General features: G+C 40.0%; 5 protein-coding genes across 5 annotated transcripts; all 5 read left to right on the forward strand.

The window, feature by feature from the left end:
- Positions 1–1,069: 1,069 nt before the first annotated feature.
- On the forward strand, positions 1,070–2,135 carry LOC116383398 (B2 bradykinin receptor-like). The gene has a single exon (XM_031847193.1). It carries the CDS (start codon positions 1,070–1,072, stop codon positions 2,087–2,089), a length of 1,020 nt encoding a protein of 339 aa, XP_031703053.1. The 3' UTR covers positions 2,090–2,135.
- A 2,184-nt stretch (positions 2,136–4,319) lies between these two features.
- Positions 4,320–6,249, forward strand: bdkrb1 (bradykinin receptor B1). The gene is given in 3 exon segments (XM_031846979.1): positions 4,320–4,349; positions 4,352–4,387; positions 5,137–6,249. Coding segments are annotated over 3 exon segments (1,179 nt in total).
- A 3,814-nt stretch (positions 6,250–10,063) lies between these two features.
- On the forward strand, positions 10,064–14,326 carry LOC116383708 (B2 bradykinin receptor-like). Its single transcript, XM_031847754.1, has 2 exons — positions 10,064–10,151; positions 12,323–14,326. Exons 1-2 carry the CDS (start codon positions 10,132–10,134, stop codon positions 13,371–13,373), a joined length of 1,071 nt encoding a protein of 356 aa, XP_031703614.1. The 5' UTR covers positions 10,064–10,131; the 3' UTR covers positions 13,374–14,326.
- Positions 14,327–17,017: 2,691 nt separating this feature from the next.
- LOC116383399 (ovarian cancer G-protein coupled receptor 1-like) lies at positions 17,018–17,995 on the forward strand. Its single transcript, XM_031847194.1, has one exon. It carries the CDS (start codon positions 17,018–17,020, stop codon positions 17,993–17,995), a length of 978 nt encoding a protein of 325 aa, XP_031703054.1.
- Positions 17,996–18,702: 707 nt separating this feature from the next.
- Positions 18,703–21,312, forward strand: gpr65 (G protein-coupled receptor 65; the record flags this gene model as incomplete). Its single annotated transcript, XM_031848092.1, has 2 exons — positions 18,703–18,818; positions 19,629–21,312. Coding segments are annotated over 2 exons (1,095 nt in total), but the record flags the coding sequence as incomplete, so codon positions are not given.
- Positions 21,313–21,888: the final 576 nt, after the last annotated feature.

Below are 21,888 nucleotides of genomic sequence, written 5' to 3' on the forward strand. Positions count from 1 at the left end.
ATCCCTAAATGTATTTAAATGTTTAGTTGAGCACAAGTGTGCTCAGCCCTGTGGACGTACTGTAACAGAGCCCCAACAACATGCCTGGCTAAGTGTTTTCTGGTGTTTTTGACTCATAGTCTGCAGAGTAAAAAACAGGATTCTGTCAAAGAGTTTCCAGTGGTGACACACAAACATGGTCCTTTTTGTTGGCTGTATGCACATCAGTTGACTCATTTTACATTTCTCCCCACTCCACAATTTGATGGCCCGATGTTGACTTATTGTGGGCTGTGGTCAAGGGTACACCCTTATTAGTATCCAAAATGAAGGCATGTTGTGCCAAACAGGAAATCTTTGTTAGGAGTCAGGCTTTACCACCATTGCCAGAGCTGGAAATTGTTGTGGAACAAAAAAGCATGCAGGCAGACAAAGTTACCTCAAAGGGTAAAATGCATGCCAAAAATACACAGTTTGACCTTGTTCCATGTATTTGTGTCTGCCTGTCAGGATCATGGTAGTTGGTCCAGCTTGCTAAATTCCACTTTCTCAGAGGAATAAAAACACAACCATATGTGTGGGTGGAAGGGCGGAGGACATATGAATGCAAAACAGTATAGTAACGTACTCCTGTCAGTAGTGTACCATGGAAGTGACAGTGTGTCTCCTTGTGAAGCTGGCACAAAAAGCATAAGGAAATAAGACATTTCAGTCGGACTAAAATGCCCTTTGCGTGTGTATGTAATCATATTGTTTGAATTTGTTTGAAAGTGTGGCCTGGCTTCTTTTAAATCACAGACATGCTCCACACAGTTGCTAAGACTCCCCACTCTGACGACGGCATGTGCGGGTTGTGTGCTCTGACTGATAAACCCCCATTAAGTCCCAAACACTCCATTGAATCAATTATCCTTCTCACTTTGGAACTCAAACCAGGATGTGAATGTATAAAGACACAGACAATAAACCTGTGTTGACACAGTTAAAAGGTTTCACTCCTATATGCATTAGTTTTGAACACAACCTCATTTTTCTACCTTTTAAAATCGCTGTTACTCTGCAACAGCTTTCACAGTGATCCACATTACTGATGGAGAGTGCCGCAAGAGCTGAGCTCGTCTGCAACCACACAGATGCATGGGACTGGGTTTACACCATGCAGCCGGCCTACATGTCCATCATCTGCCTTCTTGGAGTGATCGGCAACTCCTGTGTGCTATGTGTGTTCTGTCTCCAGAAGCGGCGCAGCTCTGTGGCCGACATCTACCTGAGCAACCTGGCAGCAGCTGATCTCCTCATGGTTTCCTGCCTACCCTTCTGGGTGGCAACCATTGTCAACAAGTTCCACTGGAGGTTTGGGGAGGCCATGTGCCAGCTTATCAACATTGTCATTGGGATGAATTATTATTGCAGTGTGCTGTTTCTTACGCTTGTGAGCATGGACAGATACCTGGTCCTCACTAGACCTCTAACCCAGGGGAGGGAGAGACGGGCCTTCTGGGCGCGTGGGATTTGCTTCAGTATCTGGATTGCTGGGGTCTTGCTCAGCTTCCCTGCTATCCTCTTCCGCTCCGTTCAGTTCTTCCCTGACCTGGGCATTGACGCATGCTACCTAGCGTATCCCCATGGAGGCTGGCGACTGCGCTACAACATGACTGTCAGCACAGTAGGCTTCCTTATCCCTGTTCCCATTGTGTCCTTCTGTAGTTATCACATCACTAAAGTCCTTCACAGCAGCCAGAAGTTGAGAAAAGGCAGCAGAGGCAGTGTAGAAAGAAAGGCGGCGTACCTCGTTCTTGTTGTTCTGGCTGTGTTCATTCTCTGCTGGCTGCCCTACCAGGTTCTCATCTTCTTGGACACTTTGGATCATTACGAAGTCATCACTGGATGTACGTGGGGTTACGTCTTGGACATTGGAAACCAGTTTGCTACTTACCTTGGCTATAGTAACAGCTCGTTGAATCCTTTCCTGTATGTGATTGTGGGGAAGCACTTTAAGCAGAGGGCAAGGGAAGTGTTTACACTAGTGCTGTGCAGGAGAAAAAGGCAGTGGAGGAAGTCCGGTCATTCGAATGCCAATCTCAACTCAACTAAACAAACGGAGTACTAAAATCAAAATCAACAACACACAAAAAAGAACATCATACAATTAACTAAAGCTAGTGTTGGTAATCTTGAAAAACTAGCAAGAGTATTTTAGATTTTATCTATCCGAAAAACCCAGCCCAGTGTTGCCAACTCTTTTCCAATGAAAAGAAGCTGGCCGCCCTCGGTTCAAACGTTGCTAAATCTAGCAAGAAAGTTGCCAAGTCGCAACACTGGCAGCCCTTCAGGCCTCCTTCCAAAGCCACTCTCCCAAAATTATCATTATGAAGGTAAAAATTGAATAATGAATGTTATCAACGAACATGGCTATTGTCAGTACTCACGGCAGCTAATCTAGCAGCTTGTGGAAGACTTTGGTTACGAGCAGTTTGTTTATTTAAATCCTGCTACAGTCACAAATACCAGATTTTCTTTTTCTTTTTTTCAAAGCATTTTATTTATTACTTGCTTTTGAAATCTAATGAGAATTTAAATCAATATTGCAAACATGTTTTTGAAGAATATTGCCAACCATACATTTAACCCTAATGCCACTTAAAGGAGTAGTTTGACATTTTGAGAAATACACTTATTTGCTTTCTTGACAAGAGTTAGATTAGAACGTTTATACCACTTTCATGTCTGTAGGCTAAATATCAACCAGCATCTCTAAAGATGACTAATTAATATATTATATCTTGTTTGTCACTCTGTACAAAAAACAAAAAAACTGTTTTTGATAAACAACCTCCAGAACTAACATTGTCCAACATTTGCCATTGTACTATACTGTGTTGTGTTTGTCAATCTTGAATTTGACGTGATTATAATTATTGCATTGTAACAATAGTTTTCGTTCAGAACATTTCCACTTTTGTTGTGCTTGCTGATCAAAGCCATTGGCTGTTTTAACAAAGTTTAATCTGAGGCTAGTCTATCAGGAAGAAGTTGTTTTTCTAAGAAGTTTGAGTTTGTCTTCTTGAGCAAATAAGGACTCCATCATGTTTGTGTGTTATGCTGTCACTCTATGTGGAGAGTGAAATACAACTTTTGCTTATGCACTATCAATATCCTAAAAAATGAAGTCATCCATGTATCAACCACAAAGCATTTTTTAATTCCAGAAGATGAAATGTCCACTAGGGCTTTACAAAAGATAATTTTTTTCCAGATAATTCAACAATGTATGTGTTTTTTGTCTTAAATAAAGTATCTATTACTATTAGAAGCAGAGTCTTTGTTTTGATGAGAGAGGATTGTTACTTCAATGACAATGAGCCAGATTCCCTTTCAGAGTGTCTTAAGGGACTGCACAATTCAACTGGGCTGTTATCATTTTGACCATAAAAGGGATGCTGCAGCTCATAGTGATTTTCAAATAACACTTCCCACTGCATACTGACGAAAAAATGTGTTTAAGCTACATCAAGTTTGTTATTGTTACCATTTTATGAGCTTGAGTTAGCATGGAATTTAGAATAGATTAAGATAGGGACATGCATAAAAGACGCTTATTCTCAACTTGATTCCGAAGCCTTTGCTATCGTCCTATGAATCTGTGTGAATGTGAAGTTTAGTTGTTTAGTCCTGATGCCCCTTGCATTGTAGCCCCTGCCATCAGTATAATAATGTGTGAGAATTGGAATGACGACATGTAGTGTAAAGCGCTTTCATTGGTTGGAAGACTAGAAAGGCACAATACAAACACAAGTCAATTTACCATAACTCGTTATATGGATGAATCAGTTTTCAGGAAACATGTAATAACTATAGATAAACAGTGAAATGTTCAGAAATTTAAAAGAAAATCATTAATTACTTATTTTTCAACAACAAAATTACAGACTGTATGAAAATGCAACAATCCTGTTTTTAACAACAATCCCTTTGTCTTTAAGGAATATTGTAATGATTGCATGAAAACAACAGAATCAGTATCACATAAGTGATGATTCTACTTTTCAAGTAATTAAATTACTTTTTTAAATACATAATTTGTGATGACAAAGCAATGTTATCTTTCTTGATCTTTTCTTAAGCCTGCAGTATTGCTGGTTAAATTGAACACTCTCCAACACATTTTGTACACTGCTTCACAATATATGCACCGACCGAATTTTGACTCTCTCGTAAACAAGTTGATATATTGAACTTCTTGGCGAAGGGTGTGGAAGAATGCAACTATATACAAAAACTCCCGTAGCAGATCTCTCCTCTGACTTGCTGTGTACTCTTACCACGAGCTCAGTGTACACATGAGCCCTGTTCCAGACGTGTCTGTTATCATTTTGACCATAGGAGGAACATTTTCATGAAACCAACGGTAAGAACTTTTCATTTTTCCATCCTATTGTTTGTTTTGTTTTGACCGTCAAAGTACTAACAAGTGCTGCACAGAAAAATTGTAGCTTATTTTGTCAAATATTTTATGTCTGGTTAAACTAAAAGGAAATTAATCAACTCGTTAAAGGTGATAAATTCTAAATTCAGTGCCTTAATATAGCAGCAAACAACTATTTGATATGTATAGATATGGTGGAGTAATGTCATCATGAGCAGAGAATCAAGTCTCACCACCTCTGTGTGAGTTGTAATCCGCTCTTCGCGGTGCTTTGTTTACGTAGCCCATCAAGTCATGTGCATATTAGTGCGCGAGTCTCTGCACTACGCTCATACGGTGGGTTACCAAAGATAACGTCGTCCCAACCCAGGATCCACTCTCCAGTTCCCTCTCAAGTAAATGCAGCTAGCTCCGTCATCACTGTTGCTATTGCTTGCACTGTTATTAGCGCTATTTGCACCGTTAGCTGCCGGCCACCGGCTCAGCCGTCCCCATGTTGAGGCAATCCTTCAATTATAGATATGCTCTCAATTTGTGAATAAACATGTTCAACCGTCATCATTTCATATCATTGTACAACATTTTTTATTAATTTTATTGTGTGTAAACTGGAAATTAGAAACCTAATATGTGTTTATTATCTCTTATGCGTTAGTAACATACCACCATGTGTTTTAAATGTGATAATAGGATTTTACCGATGACTTATTTATGATTATTTTGTTTCCTAGCCCATGGACCCAATGACGCTTGTATCTGTGGCAACACTGTGGTCTGAAAACAGCAGTGTGTCCCTGCCATCCGGTCCATCAGAGTCTCCGATCCCTGCAGAATGGGAACTCATCCACTCTATCGTTCCCCCGTACATCTTCACCTTATCCCTGTTAGGCCTTCTCTTTAACAGCTTTGTCCTGGCGGTGTTCTTCGCTCACAAGGATCGACTGACAGTAGCAGAGATCTACTTGAGCAACCTGGCGCTTGCTGACTTTGTTCTCCTGTGTGGCCTCCCCTTCTGGGCGATGAACATCCTCAATGACTTTAACTGGCCGTACGGAGATACCTTATGCAAACTGGTCAACTCCATCATCATCATCAGTTTCTACACCAGCATCTACACCCTGGTCATGATTAGTGTTGACCGCTACCTGGCACTTGTGAAGACCATGAAGGCCAGGTGGCTGAGACGGACACTCTATGCCAAGGTGATCTGCTCCATCACATGGATATTAGCGGCCATACTGAGCATGCCAACAATGGTTCACAGAAAGGTAAAGTTCATCAAGGAGTTTGAGACAATGTCCTGTATACTGGATTATAGTCACGACAGCTCTTGGAAATTGGCCCATCAGATTCTGATGAATGTGGTGGGCTTTTTACTTCCTGTTCTGGTTATTATTTTCAGCAGTGGAAACATAATCAAGGGGTTAGTTCAGAGGAGGGAGAGTGTTGCTTTTCATGACACTAATGACACAAAGGCCACAGCGCTGCTGTATGCTGTGACTCTACTATTCTTACTGTGTTGGGGTCCCTTCCAGGTCTTAACGTTCCTCAACATACTCTGTGATGTCCAAGCGCTGGACGAGAAGCTGTGGTCCCACACTCTCGACATAGGAGGCCAGGTTTCAGTGTATCTGGCCTTTCTCAACAGTGCCCTGAACCCATTGCTGTATGTCTTCTCAGGGCAGTACTTCAGGAGGAAAGTTAGCGCCATCTACATGAGGACTCGACATCAACGCAGAGGATCAGATATGACCACATATCAACGCTCTGTTGTGTCCACTTACATTAACAGAACAGAGCAAATTAAGGCTGTGGTCATTTTTAATGCAAAGGATCTGATGTGACTCTTCATGACATCCACCACTTCAGTTGCTGCTTATGGAAAAAGCAATACAATATACAGGATATGAGTCTCAAGACTTAACGCAATAATAATGCTGTTATATTGTTTAACAGCACCATCAGAGGATGTTTATTGCACAACCAGAGATAATGGCTGTAATCTTTAGAAGCAATGGAAGCAGATTTTATTTTCACAGTCTCCATAAAGAAGCTTATGTTTTGCTCTGCAGATATGCAGTATGTATCTGAATCTGTTTAATTGAACCGACTCCACAAAGCAGTTCATACTACGCAAGCTAACAGGAGAGAATGGCCACCTTTGTACTTTGTAGAATTTAATGGTTTTATGTGAAGCACTTTGAATTACCTTGTTGTTGAAATGTGCTATACAAATAAACTTGCCTTGCCTTGCCTTACATTCATAATTCCCATTGTACGGTATTATCTTGACATATAAACAAAACATATTTCAGTAAAAATATTACTATTAAATTGTAACTTTCACATTTGTGGTGCTTGTCCAAGCATGTTTTTTAAGTTTCCATACTGTATTATTAATAATTCTTAGTTTTTTCACTAACATCTAAGTAAAAAGATGAAGTTTGACATTTAGCAGTTTAAAAAATAAATGGAAATAAACACAACTCTGAGGTATGCATGTGTAACTCAGGATCCGTCAGCTAGTTGGTCTGTTGTGTGTTCCAAGTTGAACATCCATTTCCAGTAGCCTAATTATCAAAATCTAATAACATGAACAATTACAGGTAATTACTGTGAGGCCTTGTTTTAATCTTGTTTATGCCCATGCATTGTTGTAATTATCCTATTCCCCCGAGCTTACTATGCCTCATTCCACATTGTGTGTTTGCAAAAGCATATTTTGCAGAAAGAAAAAGGCTATACATTTTGTGCTGCACTTGCCCTGTTCAGATCAAAAACAAAAATCTGTGTGTTCTTTCAGTCAGGAATACATAAGGATGTCTCTATACAGTGAGTTCTCCAGTTGTATAATTTGTGTTAATATTGGTGTTTTTTCAGCACCGATTAATTTCAACCGGATTGGATGGCCCACCTCACCTTTCTTTTTGGCATGACACTGACATTTTCCTCTTGGTTTTGACTCAGTACCCTTGTGCGTCAGATTGACGAGAAGGAGGAGGAGGAGGAATTTGGTGAATAAATAACGTTGGCGGGGTTGCAAGTCGATGGAGCTATCTTGCCTCCACCCAACATTAGAATTCCACCAAAAATGGGTTTAATGAATCACTTCATAGATGTTTTCACAAGAGGCAATATGACCCATAAACTGGAAAAACACCGGTGTTCCTGTTTTATCAGCACAATGTGAAATTTGACGTGTGCAATTTGAGTAAATCAAAAAATGTTTTTGCTAATAATCTGACGAATGCATATATGCATATACAAGAGAGCATCAAGACTCTAAAGTCTCACCAAATGAGCTGTTGTAATATCAGTAGTTAGCAAATCCTGTTAGCAATGTACAGACAGCTATCACTGTAGTGCAGGGGTCACTAACAGGCGGACCACGGTCCGGATCCAGACCCAGACGCCGTTGTATCCGGACCCAGGACCCAGGACCTAAAACCGATAGATAATTAAGAATTATTAAATTTTGACGGAGCGCTTCTATTTTAACCGGCGCAGCTTTTTCAGCCTTTACGGCACTTGTTCAGCGATGCAAATCACATCACGTGATGCAGCTCAGCCAATCAAATATGCGTATTATGACAAGTTTCCTGATTCGAGTGAAATGTAGAGAGACAAGGAGAGAAAACAAAGAGCAGGGCCCAATCCCAATGTCCCCCCTAAACCCTAAACCCTGAACCCTCAAGGACTTACTGACGTCACCTGGTAAGTGGTTGAGTGTGAGAGACTGTGAGGCCTTGAAATGATGTAAATAGGAATGGGTGAGCACTTTGCTGCAACATATCACGTTACCATGAAAACAACAGAAAATATGATGTACAATTGTGGGTATTTATTTTATACTTTTTACTCCCTGATTTGAACGTCTTCCTGGCTCTTTCCTCACAAGATAAGGTAACTTCATATAATCTATTTACTCGTTTTTGTCAAAACAGCTTCAATGACAAAATCTAATATTTGATGAATAAATAAATAAATATTCTCTGATTTCATGTTTATTTTTTGTTCCATCTTTAACCCTTAATGTTTCTGTGCAAATTGAATAAGACAGGCTGAACACATGTGAGCCGTCCTCTTTGTTTACCTTTTTTTTACCTCTCCATGTGTCCACTGGTTACCCCGTGTTTAACGTCACATTGCAATGATTTGTGGGTAATTCCTATAGGCAAAGTCAGCATACCATGCTGACTTACGCAAAGGGTTCATAAAGGCCTCAAAATGTCTGTGAGAGATCCCTCAAACACTCAATGATTTGACAGTGGGACTTCCCTAAACCCTCACGGACTTTGCAGGAGCGCGCCCGTGAGTCCGTGAGGGGGGACATTGGGATTTGGCCCTGGAGAATAATTACGTGGGTCAGAGAAGTTATTTCCAATGAAGTTCTCCAAAGAGAGACAGTTTAAAACCAGTATGTCTCATGCATGTTCAGAGACCGTGACGATTATTAATAGCAGTAATATGAAGCGACACTACGAGACAAAGCACAACTCTTTTGAACTAATATACGCACTCACATCTGAAATGAAGTCACAGAAAATGAACCTAAGAGCCCAATATGATCAGAATCCTAACACATGAATTCACTGTTCAACAATGATGTTAACAGAGAGAATAGAGCTGAAACAAGTGGTTTAATAACCACAGATAAAGTCCCTGCACACTAATTTATCTTGTTAGAAGATGAGAAAAATATAATATTGATTTTTGATTGACATCACTTCACAGCTGAATGAACTGAATTTAAAGCTGCAGGGCAATTCAGGGAAATTCATTTTTTCTAAAATGAATTACTTTATTTTAAGATGCACATTTTTCAAAAGCTTTCTGTTATGTCAGTTATTATTTAATGCAGCTCTTATTTTACTTGAAATGAGAAGAACATTTATTTATGTATTTCTATGTGTTGTTTATAATCCATCCAGTTCAATTTGAAAACACAATAATAATTGTTAAAATATAATTGATGTGTACTTTCTTTATTTGATTTGACAGTTGTTGACTACACAGAGACGCTGTTACTACTACTAGGCTTCTTGAAAAAAAATAAAAAATAAAAAAAAATAAAAATATATATATATATATATATATATGGCACTAAATATGTCTCTCTCTTCCTTTATTTCCTGCAGGGCGTCTGCAGGTCTTGAAAAGTCTTAAAAAGCATTGAATTCAGTTTCCTCTACTTTACTCTACAGTCGCTATATCTAGTAAGGGTATAGCATGCCCAAACAATGTCTCGCAGTATCTCCTCGGCACTGCACTCAAACATTGCCCCACCGACAACGTCGTCACAGAAGTGTAGCAACTCCCAGGTTAACACTATTACCTTTGTCAGCACGTTTACCCTTGTTTGCACTGTTAGCTGCGAGCCAACAGCTCAGTTGTCTCAATGATGAGAGCCGTGTGGAGGCAATAGATTTCAAATTTAGCACCTTTAAATATATTGCTAAAAAATGAACATCTCTGAGATAATATAAAAAAATGAGACTTAGGTAGACACAAACTTTACTGCAAACAGACAGACAGGCTGTGTATACAATGCTACTAGAAAATGGGATAGAAAAAATAGAAGCGGGACAGAATGGAGGAGGAGACATGATTTTATATCAGCTTCCCTTCTCATTTAAGAGAGCGAGTCAGAGACGGAGAGAATAGTAGGAGGTACTGGAGCAGTGTATTGTGCCTGGAAATTCTACATCTGGAATTCCTCAGAAAGAATGGCTCATCTGCCCACAAGGTATAATCTTTTTCTGGCTTTTATATACTTTGCTATGTGCTTTATAACATTGCCTGTGAATGACAGTATACAGACTCTTTATATATATTCATCTTCATGATATAAAGTCAAACAGAAAACGGTTTAATCTAGCCATGACAGGGCACAGCCTGTTTAAATGATACAAATCGAATTTGTTGTTCAGACATGTCAATGTGCCTCAACACGTTTAGTGTTAGATGTCAATGAGATTAAGGTTTAGATAGTTAGTCAAATCACTATGACAAGTATTTAAAACTGTTGTGCCGTTTGTTCAATTCTGATATGAATATAGAAAAGAGTTAAAGAAATTGAATGCATTAAGTTGTCCTAAATAATAATCAGTGGTGGAAAGTACAGTTTCAAGGTACTTGTACTCTATCCACTTCCTGTTAATTTACAATTCTACTCTTCATACTTTGCATATTCAAAAATAATGTACAAAATATAATCAGCAAATAAACTATCATGTAAAGTTATAGATACAACTTTATTGATAGTTGTGGGAAATTCACAAGCTACCCAGCAGATAAAGTCATTTAGAATTAGCTTAATTTTTTCCAGCATCAACATGAAATGCGATGTGCAACTTTAAGTGTTTGGGGAAACATTTAAGTTCAGAATATTTGTCAGCTTTTTCATTGCTTTCACCAAATAGCGTGAATCTTTACGAAAATGATCCTGCTACTGATTCTAATCGTTCCAATTCTAAAAATGACTTGCGGCACAATGGTAATCCTGTTAATGTCTCATGTCTGCAAACATCCTGCCCTCTGCATTATTTAGCTGAGCATTACCTCACAAAATAATTTATTAATCCTTTAAACATCCAAAATGTTTGAAAGGATTTTTAACAGCTCATAAGGGACAGAACAGTGAATAATTATTAATTTGATGAACTACTTGCAAATTAGCTTATACAAATTGTAAACATTGCAAATGGGAAGAGTTTATTGGCAAAAACATCTACATTTTTATCAGTTTTAATGAATCTTTTGTATTTTGTGCATCTCAGGTAGTGCCAATAAACAGGTATGGGGTTGCTTTAGATCCACATATTGATGGATAGATGTCCATCCATCCATCCATTTTCCACCGCTTATCCGGGGTCGGGTCGCGGTGGCAGCAGGTCAAGCAGGCCGACCCAGACCTCCCTCTCACCGGCAACATGTTCCAGCTCATTCTGGGGGATCCCGAGGCGTTCTAAGGCATCCTAATTAGATGCCCGAACCACCTCAGCTGACTCCTTTCGACGCGAAGGAGTAGCGGCTCGACTCCAAGCTCCCTCCTGATGACCGAGCTCCTTACCCTATCTCTAAGGCTGAGCCCGGCCACCCTACGGAGGAAACTCATTTCGGCCGCTTGTAGCCGCGACCTTGTCCTTTCGGTCACGACCCAGAGTTCGTGACCATAGGTGAGGGTAGGAACGTAGACCGAGTGGTAAATTGAGAGCTTTGCCTTCCGGCTCAGCTCGCTCTTCCCCAAGACGGTCCGGTGCAGCGCCGGCTTTACTGCTGCAGCCGCACCGATCCGTCTGTCGATCTCCCGCTCCATCTTACCCTCACTCGTGAACAAGACCCCGAGATACTTGAACTCCTTCGCTTGAGGTAGGCACTCCGTCCCCACCTGGAGGGAGCAATCCACCGGTTTCCGGCAGAGAACCATGGCCTCAGATTTGGAGGTGCTAACTCTCATCCCCGCCGCTTCACACTCGGCTGCATCTCTATCTATCTATCATACAATCTTATACTTTATTTAAAAAGTTCCAAGGTCATACCCTGTAGAGTCCCAGGCCACACCACAAACGCATGCCAGTGTCTTTTCCTGCAGAGTTTTACAGGAACTCATTGAACCTTAGCCGTCTTACCAGACTGTTGTGTCAGATAACATCATTGTAAAACTGACACCTATTGAGCCTAAAAGTTGCCACTTTTTTTTTAATCCACAATCAGCTTCTCTGGGGACTACATTAAAATGGGAAAACAACTATTTCACAGTATTCTGTGTCACTCAGTATTTAATATTTCAAAGCATTAACGCAATATTTCTCAGCACTTCACAGTGTTTCCCAGTATTCCACATAATGATAAGGACAAAATGTTAAAGAAAATGTCAAAGTTTTTCAAATTGCCTTTTTTTCTGACTCTCCACAGTGTCCCTGCTAACTTCAGCCCTGCGGTTATGTCTGGAGAACAAAACAACACAAATAACACGACGTGTCCTACAGCAGAATTGAAGGAATGGCACTTCACTGTGCTGCAAGTGTATATCCTGCTCATCACTGTGCTGGGAATCGTGTTAAATGTGTTTGTACTGATGGTTTTCTGCCTTCATAAGAAGGCCTGCACCATAGCTGAGATCTACCTGAGCAACATGGCCGCTGCTGACCTCCTCCTAACGTTTTTTTTGCCCTTCTGGGCTGAGTACGTAGCCAAAAAATTTAATTGGACCTTTGGTAATCCCCTGTGCCGACTGGTCACCCTCTCCATCAACATGAACGCCTACTGCAGCATCTACTTCCTCGTTCTGATTAGCATAGATCGCTATGTGGCAGTGGTGCACCCGCTGTCCTTTGAGGGAATGCGTAGGCCAAAATATGCCAAACTGGGCTGTCTGCTGGTATGGTGTTTTGGATTGTTCCTGAGTGTCCCCATGCTTGTCTACAGGAAAGTGACATATTCCACTTACTCAAACTCTACTGTATGCCATTTGAATTACGGAATCACTGAAAACTGTCTGTTTACTGTGATGCTGACGACGTTCGGCTTCATCATCCCCATTTCCATTATTTCCTTCTGCACATTCAGGATTATTCGAGCATTGAATAACAGGTTAATTGTTGGGTTAAACGCCAAGAGGATGGAGCAGAAGGCCACCACTCTGGTGCTGGCGGTCCTCCTGGCGTTTATGATCTGCTGGGTACCATTCCACCTGGTTAAGATAGTCGCATTGCTTGTACATGCTGAAGTCCTGACAGACTGTACCATCGCCACTATCGTATATACCTGCGCAAATATCTTCATGTATTTTGCCTTCTTCAACAGTGTTCTTAACCCCATCCTCTACGTTATTGTAGGAAAGAACTTCCGCAAAAAAGTTAGGGAACTCTTCAAGCAGTGGAGCATTAACAGAACGACCTTCAGCACCACCTCCACACGCTCAACAATGTCGAGAAGTGTTAAAACTGAGGTAGTCTTAAGCTGATTTGCAGGATTTCTTTTTGAGAAGCTAGGGTGTTTCTTTTCTTTTACAATTTCACATAATTAAACTCTGAGCTGTTTGATTGTTTGCTCTCAACACACTGTGATGTACAAGTGTTCGATGACAACACGTGACTCAATTTATGCCCTATAACTGTTGTTTCTTTAGAAATGCTTTCAGACCTAATACAATAATAACACTGCTACATAATTAAACAGCACTACAATATTTTTTTAATTGCAGAAGTAATGGGCACACATCATGATAATGGAGTAATGTACAACAAAGCAGGAAACAGACTTTGTCTCTGTGTAACAGCAATGGTTTAAAGTCTTAATAGCAATTTATTTCCTTTCTCGTCTATGTGCATGTCTCAAGATGTGTGTGAATCTGTTTCTCTGTACTGTATGGTGTTGCTGTAACTGTCTTGTAATATTTTAATGTCAAACATCCAAAAACAAACCCTGCCATCATTTATAACCATGTATTTCCCCGTCTGTTTCTGATGCTGGGACTAATGTATCCTTTCTTTGACTCCAGAAAGCTAACATAAGAGAATGGCCACCTACACACTGTGCATACATTTGCATGCATGTAGTTTGTTGCTTTGTATGGTTTCTTTACTATTAAAAGTCACCGTAGTGTAAAGAGTAGTGACTTATTCAGTCGTGTTGGTGTTTTACAGCTTGAACAAACATCACTGTTAATGGAACAAACTCTGTGCTACAATTGTGAAACTATTTGCATCATCAAGGTAATGTTACACCTGGAGTGGCAAATACGCATGCGCATACGATAAAGACACAAAGTCTTAATCTTATGCTGACCTATGAATAAACTTTCACCACAGTAAAAAGACATGCTTTCATTTGTTTTCCTCTTCAATGTGACACAAATAATCAAGTATGATATCGGAATATTACATATGTTCTTATTTTTGTAGATGTTTTTTCTTGGTTACGATAACGTTGTCTCCAAGTTAAAGGAACAGTGTGTAAGATATGGTGGCATCTAGTGTGTTGCAGATTGCAACCAACTAAATACCCCTCTGCTCACCCCTCCCTTTCCAACCGTGTCAGAGAACTACAGTAGCCTTCAGGTAGGGATAGGTATCTTCAGGACCTTATTGCTACGAGGATCTACTCTTATCATTACTCTGTACTGAAGAGAAATTTTTAAGAACAAACTAAGCTCAACCGACTACATAAAGAAAGCTAAAGAAAGATTTTGGCTGAGCTTGTGTGCTTGTTTATACATAGCGGAGGTGGATGAGAGACTGCGGACAGAGCCGTTTGAATTAGGTTTTGCTTTATGTTCATGCTGGTTGAACAGGTGTATTGATAATATTTTGAGGTTAAACCAAAAGTGAGTTCACCCAAAATGTTGCCAATAATCCCTCATTGCTCCAAAAAACTTTTTGTTTAAATCAATTAACCCATTTGTTTAAAATCGGTATGATTGTCTGATAGCTTGTGGTTCTTGCAAAGTGATCTGAATAATTTTTAATGATGTTGCTGTGTTCCCAGATCTTAACAAACTAACTCAGTGAGAACAATGTTTTATTGCCAAGAGACAAAAGTAAAAGAAGGAAAGAAAGCATTTATAAGTATGGGACTATATGTGAAAACAAGTTCTCACTCCTCTTACAGCTCAAGGGAGCAGTTAAAAGTCTGATATTTTCACATTTCCTCATGTCCGCAGGAGACTCCAGGCTAAATGTGAGGGTTCACGGTTTTCTGTGAGGGTTTCAGTGTAGAGCAGAGACTCAGGCGCAGAAACAGACAACAAGGTTAGGTAGAATGCAAGGTTCTTTACTGGGCACCAAGCAGTCAAGAACAGGAACTAAAACCAACTCCAACAGGGAGTGTGGAAAAATCCAAATTGAAGTAAAAGGCAAAGTCACAAAAATGGCAAGGTCACAAAAAAGGCAAAGTCACAAACCATGGGACAGAGAGGGTCAACACGAGGGATAAACACTGGAGACATGAGGAGCCCACGGGGAGGAACAAGGCCGAAACATTAAGCACCCCATGGGGAGGAACAAGGCCAAAACATGAAGCACCCCATGGGAAGAACAAGGAACAAATGACAATCGGAACAGGGAAAGCAGAGGAGTAATGTGTGTGGGGTGATGAGAAGATTGCAGGCAGGTGAGTTGAAATGAGTGGGGTTGGCAGAGAGAAAAGCCAGGGGGGAAAGCCAGGGGCAGGTGATTGGGCACAGGTGAAGAGACTGAGCACGATCAGGAGACACACACACACACACAAGGCAAAGCCCAACCGTGACACTAAATAACCCAACACAAGCGTTACACATCTAAATATCCAATTGAACTGTTGGCGGCTGAATTGTATCGTGGATAATGCAAGGACCAGCTTTTGACTAAAAATAATTCTTATTACTCTGGTTTCTCTGCATTATTTTGTTTTTGCAATATTAAATTGATGGAATACTCTTTTAACGCTCTCAGGGTCAAAGGAAATTATATTTTATTCAACACATCATAGACTTTGTTTATTCAGGTTCTACATTGTTTACATCTATAGCACAGCCTCACCTTGTATCTGTATTTGTTGAAATGTGTATCATGTTGAAATAAAACTATTGATATACAATGTACATTCAAATGTTCAGTGTTTTCAAATGCTCTTCTAAAATAAAGACTTCATAAGAAATAGGAAAAGTGATCTGCGAATCATTCATTTAAATAGGAAAGATTGGGTGTGTTGCACATATCGGAGTTGGCGGATTTTGTACAATGGATCTCAACTCCCATAATATAAGAATACAAAAGGACAGAAAGGAACGCTAGGCTTCACTATCCTCGCAATGGAAAGGCTTCTGAGAACCAACACATTCTTGATGCAATGTAAACTACAAACAGATGGCTCTAACTGTATGGCCTCAGTGGCACAATGCTTTGCCAAATTTCAACTTAATGAAACACAGCTGAACTAATCAAATCCTCCACTGCACCATAGCAGGGAATGATAGGTTATACAAATACATGCTTGTCTTGAAAAGCCCAAAATATAAAGTCAATATAACAATATAAGTACAAGTCCTGCATTCAATCCTATTCAAGTAAAATACAAAGGATATTATCAGCAAAATAAACACAAGAGTAACAAAAGTAAAATCAGTGTGCGCAAAAATGGCCCTTATGACTGATATGTCACTATACATTGTGTTATTAAATTATTTTATTGACAATAATGCATCAATGCATAAATATCATTTGACCTAGGGTTGGACCCCTCAAAAAAAAGAATTTTGTTGATCAACTTTATAATTGTATTTTTTAGATTATTGTCGAAATGTTTGTTTTTTATGAAATATTGGACCATTTTCCTATTTAAAATGTAAATAAAAATATATGGGGAAGTTTGTAGAGGAAATGCATCGTTGGTGGAACAACTGCCAACACAGTATAATTTGCATAAAAACTTTCGGGTAAAGATTAATCTTTGAGTCGATCTGATGTTGACATTCAGCGATGCAGAAATGAAATGACAGCCACAATGAAAGCATTGGATGCTGTTTCCATTCATAGCATGCCATAACATGTTTGACAGAGCTTATCTCTGTTCAACAAAACACAGAGCCCTTCATTTTCATCCACATTCGGATTTGGTCATCACGTTAGAATGCTCTCGGCTCTGCTCAACCAGACGAACAGGAGTACATCTACCTCCTGCATCATGGAGACCTCAGTCGAAAAGAGCATGTATCCAGCTGTCTATTCTCTGTTTTTTATCGTGGGCTTTCCGGCCAACTGCCTGACTCTGTATGTAGCCTGGATGCTGATGAGGAATGGGAACAACATAGCGGTCTACCTCTTCAGCCTGTCCATCTCTGACCTGCTCTACACAATTTCTCTGCCTGTGTGGATTGAGCTGGCCCTGCAGAGGCCTGTGCGTCATCTCTGCAGTTTAGTGGCTGTGATCATGTACAACAGCTTTTACGTCGGCTCAGGCCTCCTTTGCTGCATCTCTGTTGATCGCTATCTGGCAGTGGTCTATCCTCTCCACTTTCACTGGGTTCGAGAGATGCAGACAGCTGCCGTTGTGTGTATTGGTGTTTGGAGTTTGGAGATTGCCATCCATATCATCTTGTTTAACCATACGGTGGCGCTGCAAGCTTTCTCCTCCAGAGACTTGTGTGATGAGCGAATACCCATGACGCAAGAAGATGCCAACCTCGCTCTTACACGAGTCACTCTGGGTTTCTTGGTCCCCATCTTCATCATGACCTTTTGTTTTCAGCAGATCATGCGGTCACTCCGAAAGAGCACCTCCATCCTAACGGGGGAGCGCAGGAAAGTGGGACTGCTGTTGTCGTTCCTTCTTATAACCTACATAGTGGCCTTTATGCCCTACCAGACTGTCATGTTGCTCAGGGTCATACTGGAGCCTGGGTCCTGCGTCTGGGCCACGAGGCTCAGAGATCCGTACCTGGTCACAGTTGCCACGACCACCATCAACAGTACTCTGGATCCTATAATATACTGTTTAATCAGTGACAGCGCTCAGAAAGAGATTAAGAAAGCTCTAGAGAATTGTTACAGAGTTTTTGTGAGGAGGAAAGGGTCCGAGAGGTCGAATGGAATTCAATTCATTTCCTGACAACAAATGTATTTATTTGTTTAATTTGTAACCAATGTAATAATGAAATTGATTTGATGATTGATTAAGTCTGAATTGTCTTTATTATTTTGTCTTTTTAGTACAAAATTCCTTCTTTGTGCTGTTCTCAGCCACAGCAGAGGGATAGTAACACAAAGAGGACATTCGGTACTTCTTTGGAAGATTCCCTATTTACTTTGTTGAAGACTCATATTAGCTTTGGCCGAACTTTTGAATACTTTTTCCTTGAAGAAAGACTGTGACTTTTTTGTGGGGTATTTCTGGCTTAATAAGAGAGAAAAACAGGAAAGGCAGGAGAGAGGGGAGGGGAGTATATATATATATGTGTGTGTGTGTGTGTGTGTGTGCGTGTGCGTGTGTGTGTGTGTGTGTTTAGGAGCACGTAGTCTTAGCCCTAGTCATAACAACATAACTACGCTATGGAAACAATTAGTCAAACAGTGTATTCTTTTATCAGACAATAATCAGTGTCACCTTTACCTGAGTCCGTGTCTATATTGACACACCAAACATAAAGACACGCAGTCTCATATAAACTCAGTAGCCAAATTAAATCTGCTTTGTGGTCCTCTAACACCGGTAGTTTGTTCTCTTATGGCCTGTCACCCAGTAAATGACATATGGTAGTCAGGGACAACGAGGAGGCAGCTGTTGAATCTTCCTGTTTCCATAAGCGAGCTGATTAAGCAGTGAAGACGAGACAACCAAATGAATACACTCTGCATCTGTTTCAATGTTTTCATTTTGATAATAAATATTTCTATGGACATACTTTGGAGCGGAAAAATAAACTGAATACAAAGTAAGTAGATCTTCATTTGACTTTATTTTTTCAATTATAAAATACTTACTCAGTTGAAGTATGTTTATGGTTGATACGCTTAAAAGGACCATACCTCCGTTTTTTTATGTTTAAAATGATTTCCTAATTTTTTCCTTTCAGCAAGGTGGAAATACATTTCAACTTGAATCTTGCTCTAGATAGATAATCCATCTCAGATAACTCATCTGATCAACCATTGCTTTTGTTCCAACATGTTTTTGTCATGTGGTGATGCAGGATGTATTGTGTAAGAACCACCTTCCAAAGAAGTGTCACATCAGTGGTTTTAGAAATGGTAATAGCAGACCACTCTGAGTAGACAGAAATTAAAGCAGACTAAAGTTACTCCACCCTGCAAGATGATTTTCCAAATTTACTGAAATTTTACTTAAACCATACATTTTCTGGAAGTCAACAGTAAGGTAAGGCAATTTGTTAAAACAAGTGAAACTCCCTGAATTCTACTTTAAACACTCCACTCCAGTGATTCAGTATGTCACTTCCATTAAATAGAGGGGACCACATGATACATTGTGCAATATCAAAGCAGCAGAAGCTAGGATATCCTGACTTTTAGTCTCAAGCATTTGCCAAGCTCCAAAATCACAGAATCTTACATTGCCCATGATGAAACACAACAGCATCTTTCAGTAGATTATCTCTGACTCCACAACATTTGTTGTAATCCAGACTTTATGTCACAGGCTGAATAGTATTCTCTGATAGATAATCTGAATTCAAATGAGTTGTGTCTTTCTCTCATAATGTCCTTCCTCGTTTCTCCACAAGGTGTGAGCATAGGAACGCCACATCTGCGATGGAAAACTTAACCCTGGGCACAAATAATTCAGAATGTTACTCCACTGACGGTTTATCCAGGAGGAGGCCGTTTATGTTTTTCTACCTGGCTATCATCGTCACTGCCATCCCTTCCAACGCCTTCTTCCTTTATGTGTCCTGGCAGCACATTAGACAGAAGAATGGGCTTGGTGTGTATCTATTCAATTTGGCCCTGAGTGACCTGACATTCACTATCGGCCTTTCCCTATGGCTGGACTTCCAATGGAAAGGAGTTTGGGCCCACGGGGGCTACGTTTGTGTGCTATCTGTCTACTCTCTCTTCACTAACTTTTACACCAGTGATGCTCTCCTCTGCTGCATTGCTGTTGACCGCTACTTGGCAGTGGTTCACCCATTAAAGTACACTTTCCTGAGGAAAGTTGGCACTGCAGCAGCGGTCAGCGTCGCCATTTGGGTGTTGGTGGTCTCTTTCAATGCCAGCACCATCACATGGGAGGACTCATACCATGAAAACAACAACTTCTCAATGTGCTTTGATATCGTCCTCCCGATGTCAGATCACTTGGTTCGGGCTAATGTAGCACGCTTAATCCTGGGCTTTATTGTTCCCTTTCTCGTTGGGGTGTTTTCCACTTGGGGGATCTGTGAGGCAGTGAAATCCAACCAGGCCACAGAGGAACAGGAACGTAAACGGATTTCAAAGCTGCTGACAGTAGCTCTGCTCTGCCTATTGTTCTGCTTCGGACCTATCCACGTCATGATGCTCCTCCGCACAGTAGTGGATGACTGCAGGAATCTTGCATGGCTCCTTTATCCATACAAGATCAGCATAGCTATCTCAAGCCTCAACTGCCTTGCAGACCCTCTCCTTTACTGCTTCATTACTAGAACGGGGAAGGCAAATGTCAATCTGGTTGTTCTCTTCTTCCAGGTAAAGAAGAAGAGGAGAGATGAAGATGTAGTGTAGATTTAAATAAAGTACAGAAATAAATAATGTATCTACCTTGTAATGAACTCAACACGTTAAGACATTAAACAGTAGAATATGATCCTGAAGTTAACACAAATACAGACACTGCTTCAAATGTGAGACATTTGTCAAATGGAAAGTTGTTAAAGGACAAAGCTTGTGGAGTTTATCTTATTGACACTTAGTTTTCTAAGTGTCAATGACTCTCATTAAAAGACCAACACCAACAATGAGTTAGTCTGTCTCTCAAAACCTCTGTATGCCTAAAAACACTCATCAAGTAAGAGTCCTTCATTTAAGATCATACTCAAGTATAAGAATGTAAGCACAAATTATTTAAAGCATCAAGCATTAAGTACTCAGTAAAATTGCTGTTGTCACTGCTTCACTGATGATGTTTTTGGAATAATATTACTGCTGATTTCAACTAATTTATGAACTGTTTGGTAGATAAATGTACAGCAAAGCTAAAATGTATTTTTTTTGTGAGTTGAGAACAACAGTCCTCATCTCGGCTTTGTGACGGTCCAGAGGGTTTTTAGGAGGGTTTCCGCAAACCATGAACGAACACTTAACCCCTCAGTTTATTGCAAACATTTAAAATCACCAAATTTGGAGATAAGTGGTTTCCACTGGACAGGAAGGGTATGAAAAATAGTAATTTGGAAAGAAACAAGTAACTAAAGCTGTCAGACAAATGTAGTGGAGTAAAAAGTAAAATATTTACTATTTCATATTTTGAAGTGAATTTGAATAAAGCCTTGATATCAAACTCTGGACATTTTGTTGTCTACCCCCCCATGTTTATTACATGTGTACTTTGCTTGTACTGTACATCTCTGCTATCAAGGTACTGTAAACCCTTTATCATCAGTGACTCATGTGGAACAGCTGTTCCATGGTTTGTCAAACATCACAGTTGTTCTGTTGTGTGAAACCTTCTCTAGACAAGGCCAAAGAAAATAGAGGTATTATAATTTGACACCATTCATCATTTGATTAAAGTGTGAGGAGGAAAAGAATATGTTTCACGAGCCCTGTGACTTATCAATGCGCTATACGATGACATCTGACTGTGGTTCCTCTTCAGCTTTTTGTGTCTCACTATTTGTATTTTTGATCAGACAAGTGTGATTCAGATGTGTATTTGGTGTGTATTTGAATTTAACTGACAAACATGATATCTGCATTTTCTTAAGTGCCATAATCCCATAATAAAACATTTTACACTGGAGGACTATTTTAGGTGATCTTTAGAAATGTTAGTCACTCACTACC

The sequence above is a fragment of the Anarrhichthys ocellatus genome, unplaced genomic scaffold (assembly GCF_004355925.1).
Source record: "Anarrhichthys ocellatus isolate YVR2014 unplaced genomic scaffold, GSC_Weel_1.0 scaffold7, whole genome shotgun sequence".
Taxonomy (NCBI): domain Eukaryota; kingdom Metazoa; phylum Chordata; class Actinopteri; order Perciformes; family Anarhichadidae; genus Anarrhichthys; species Anarrhichthys ocellatus.

Bases quoted from the DNA above. Each gene is read 5' to 3' on its own strand.
- LOC116383708 (XM_031847754.1), top strand. From the start codon at position 10,132: ATGGCTCATCTGCCCACAAG. The intron at 10,152-12,322 runs GTATAATCTTTT...GACTCTCCACAG, and splicing joins ATGGCTCATCTGCCCACAAG to TGTCCCTGCTAACTTCAGCC.
- LOC116383399 (XM_031847194.1), top strand. From the start codon at position 17,018: ATGCTCTCGGCTCTGCTCAACCAGACGAACAGGAGTACATCTACCTCC.
- LOC116383398 (XM_031847193.1), top strand. From the start codon at position 1,070: ATGGAGAGTGCCGCAAGAGCTGAGCTCGTCTGCAACCACACAGATGCA.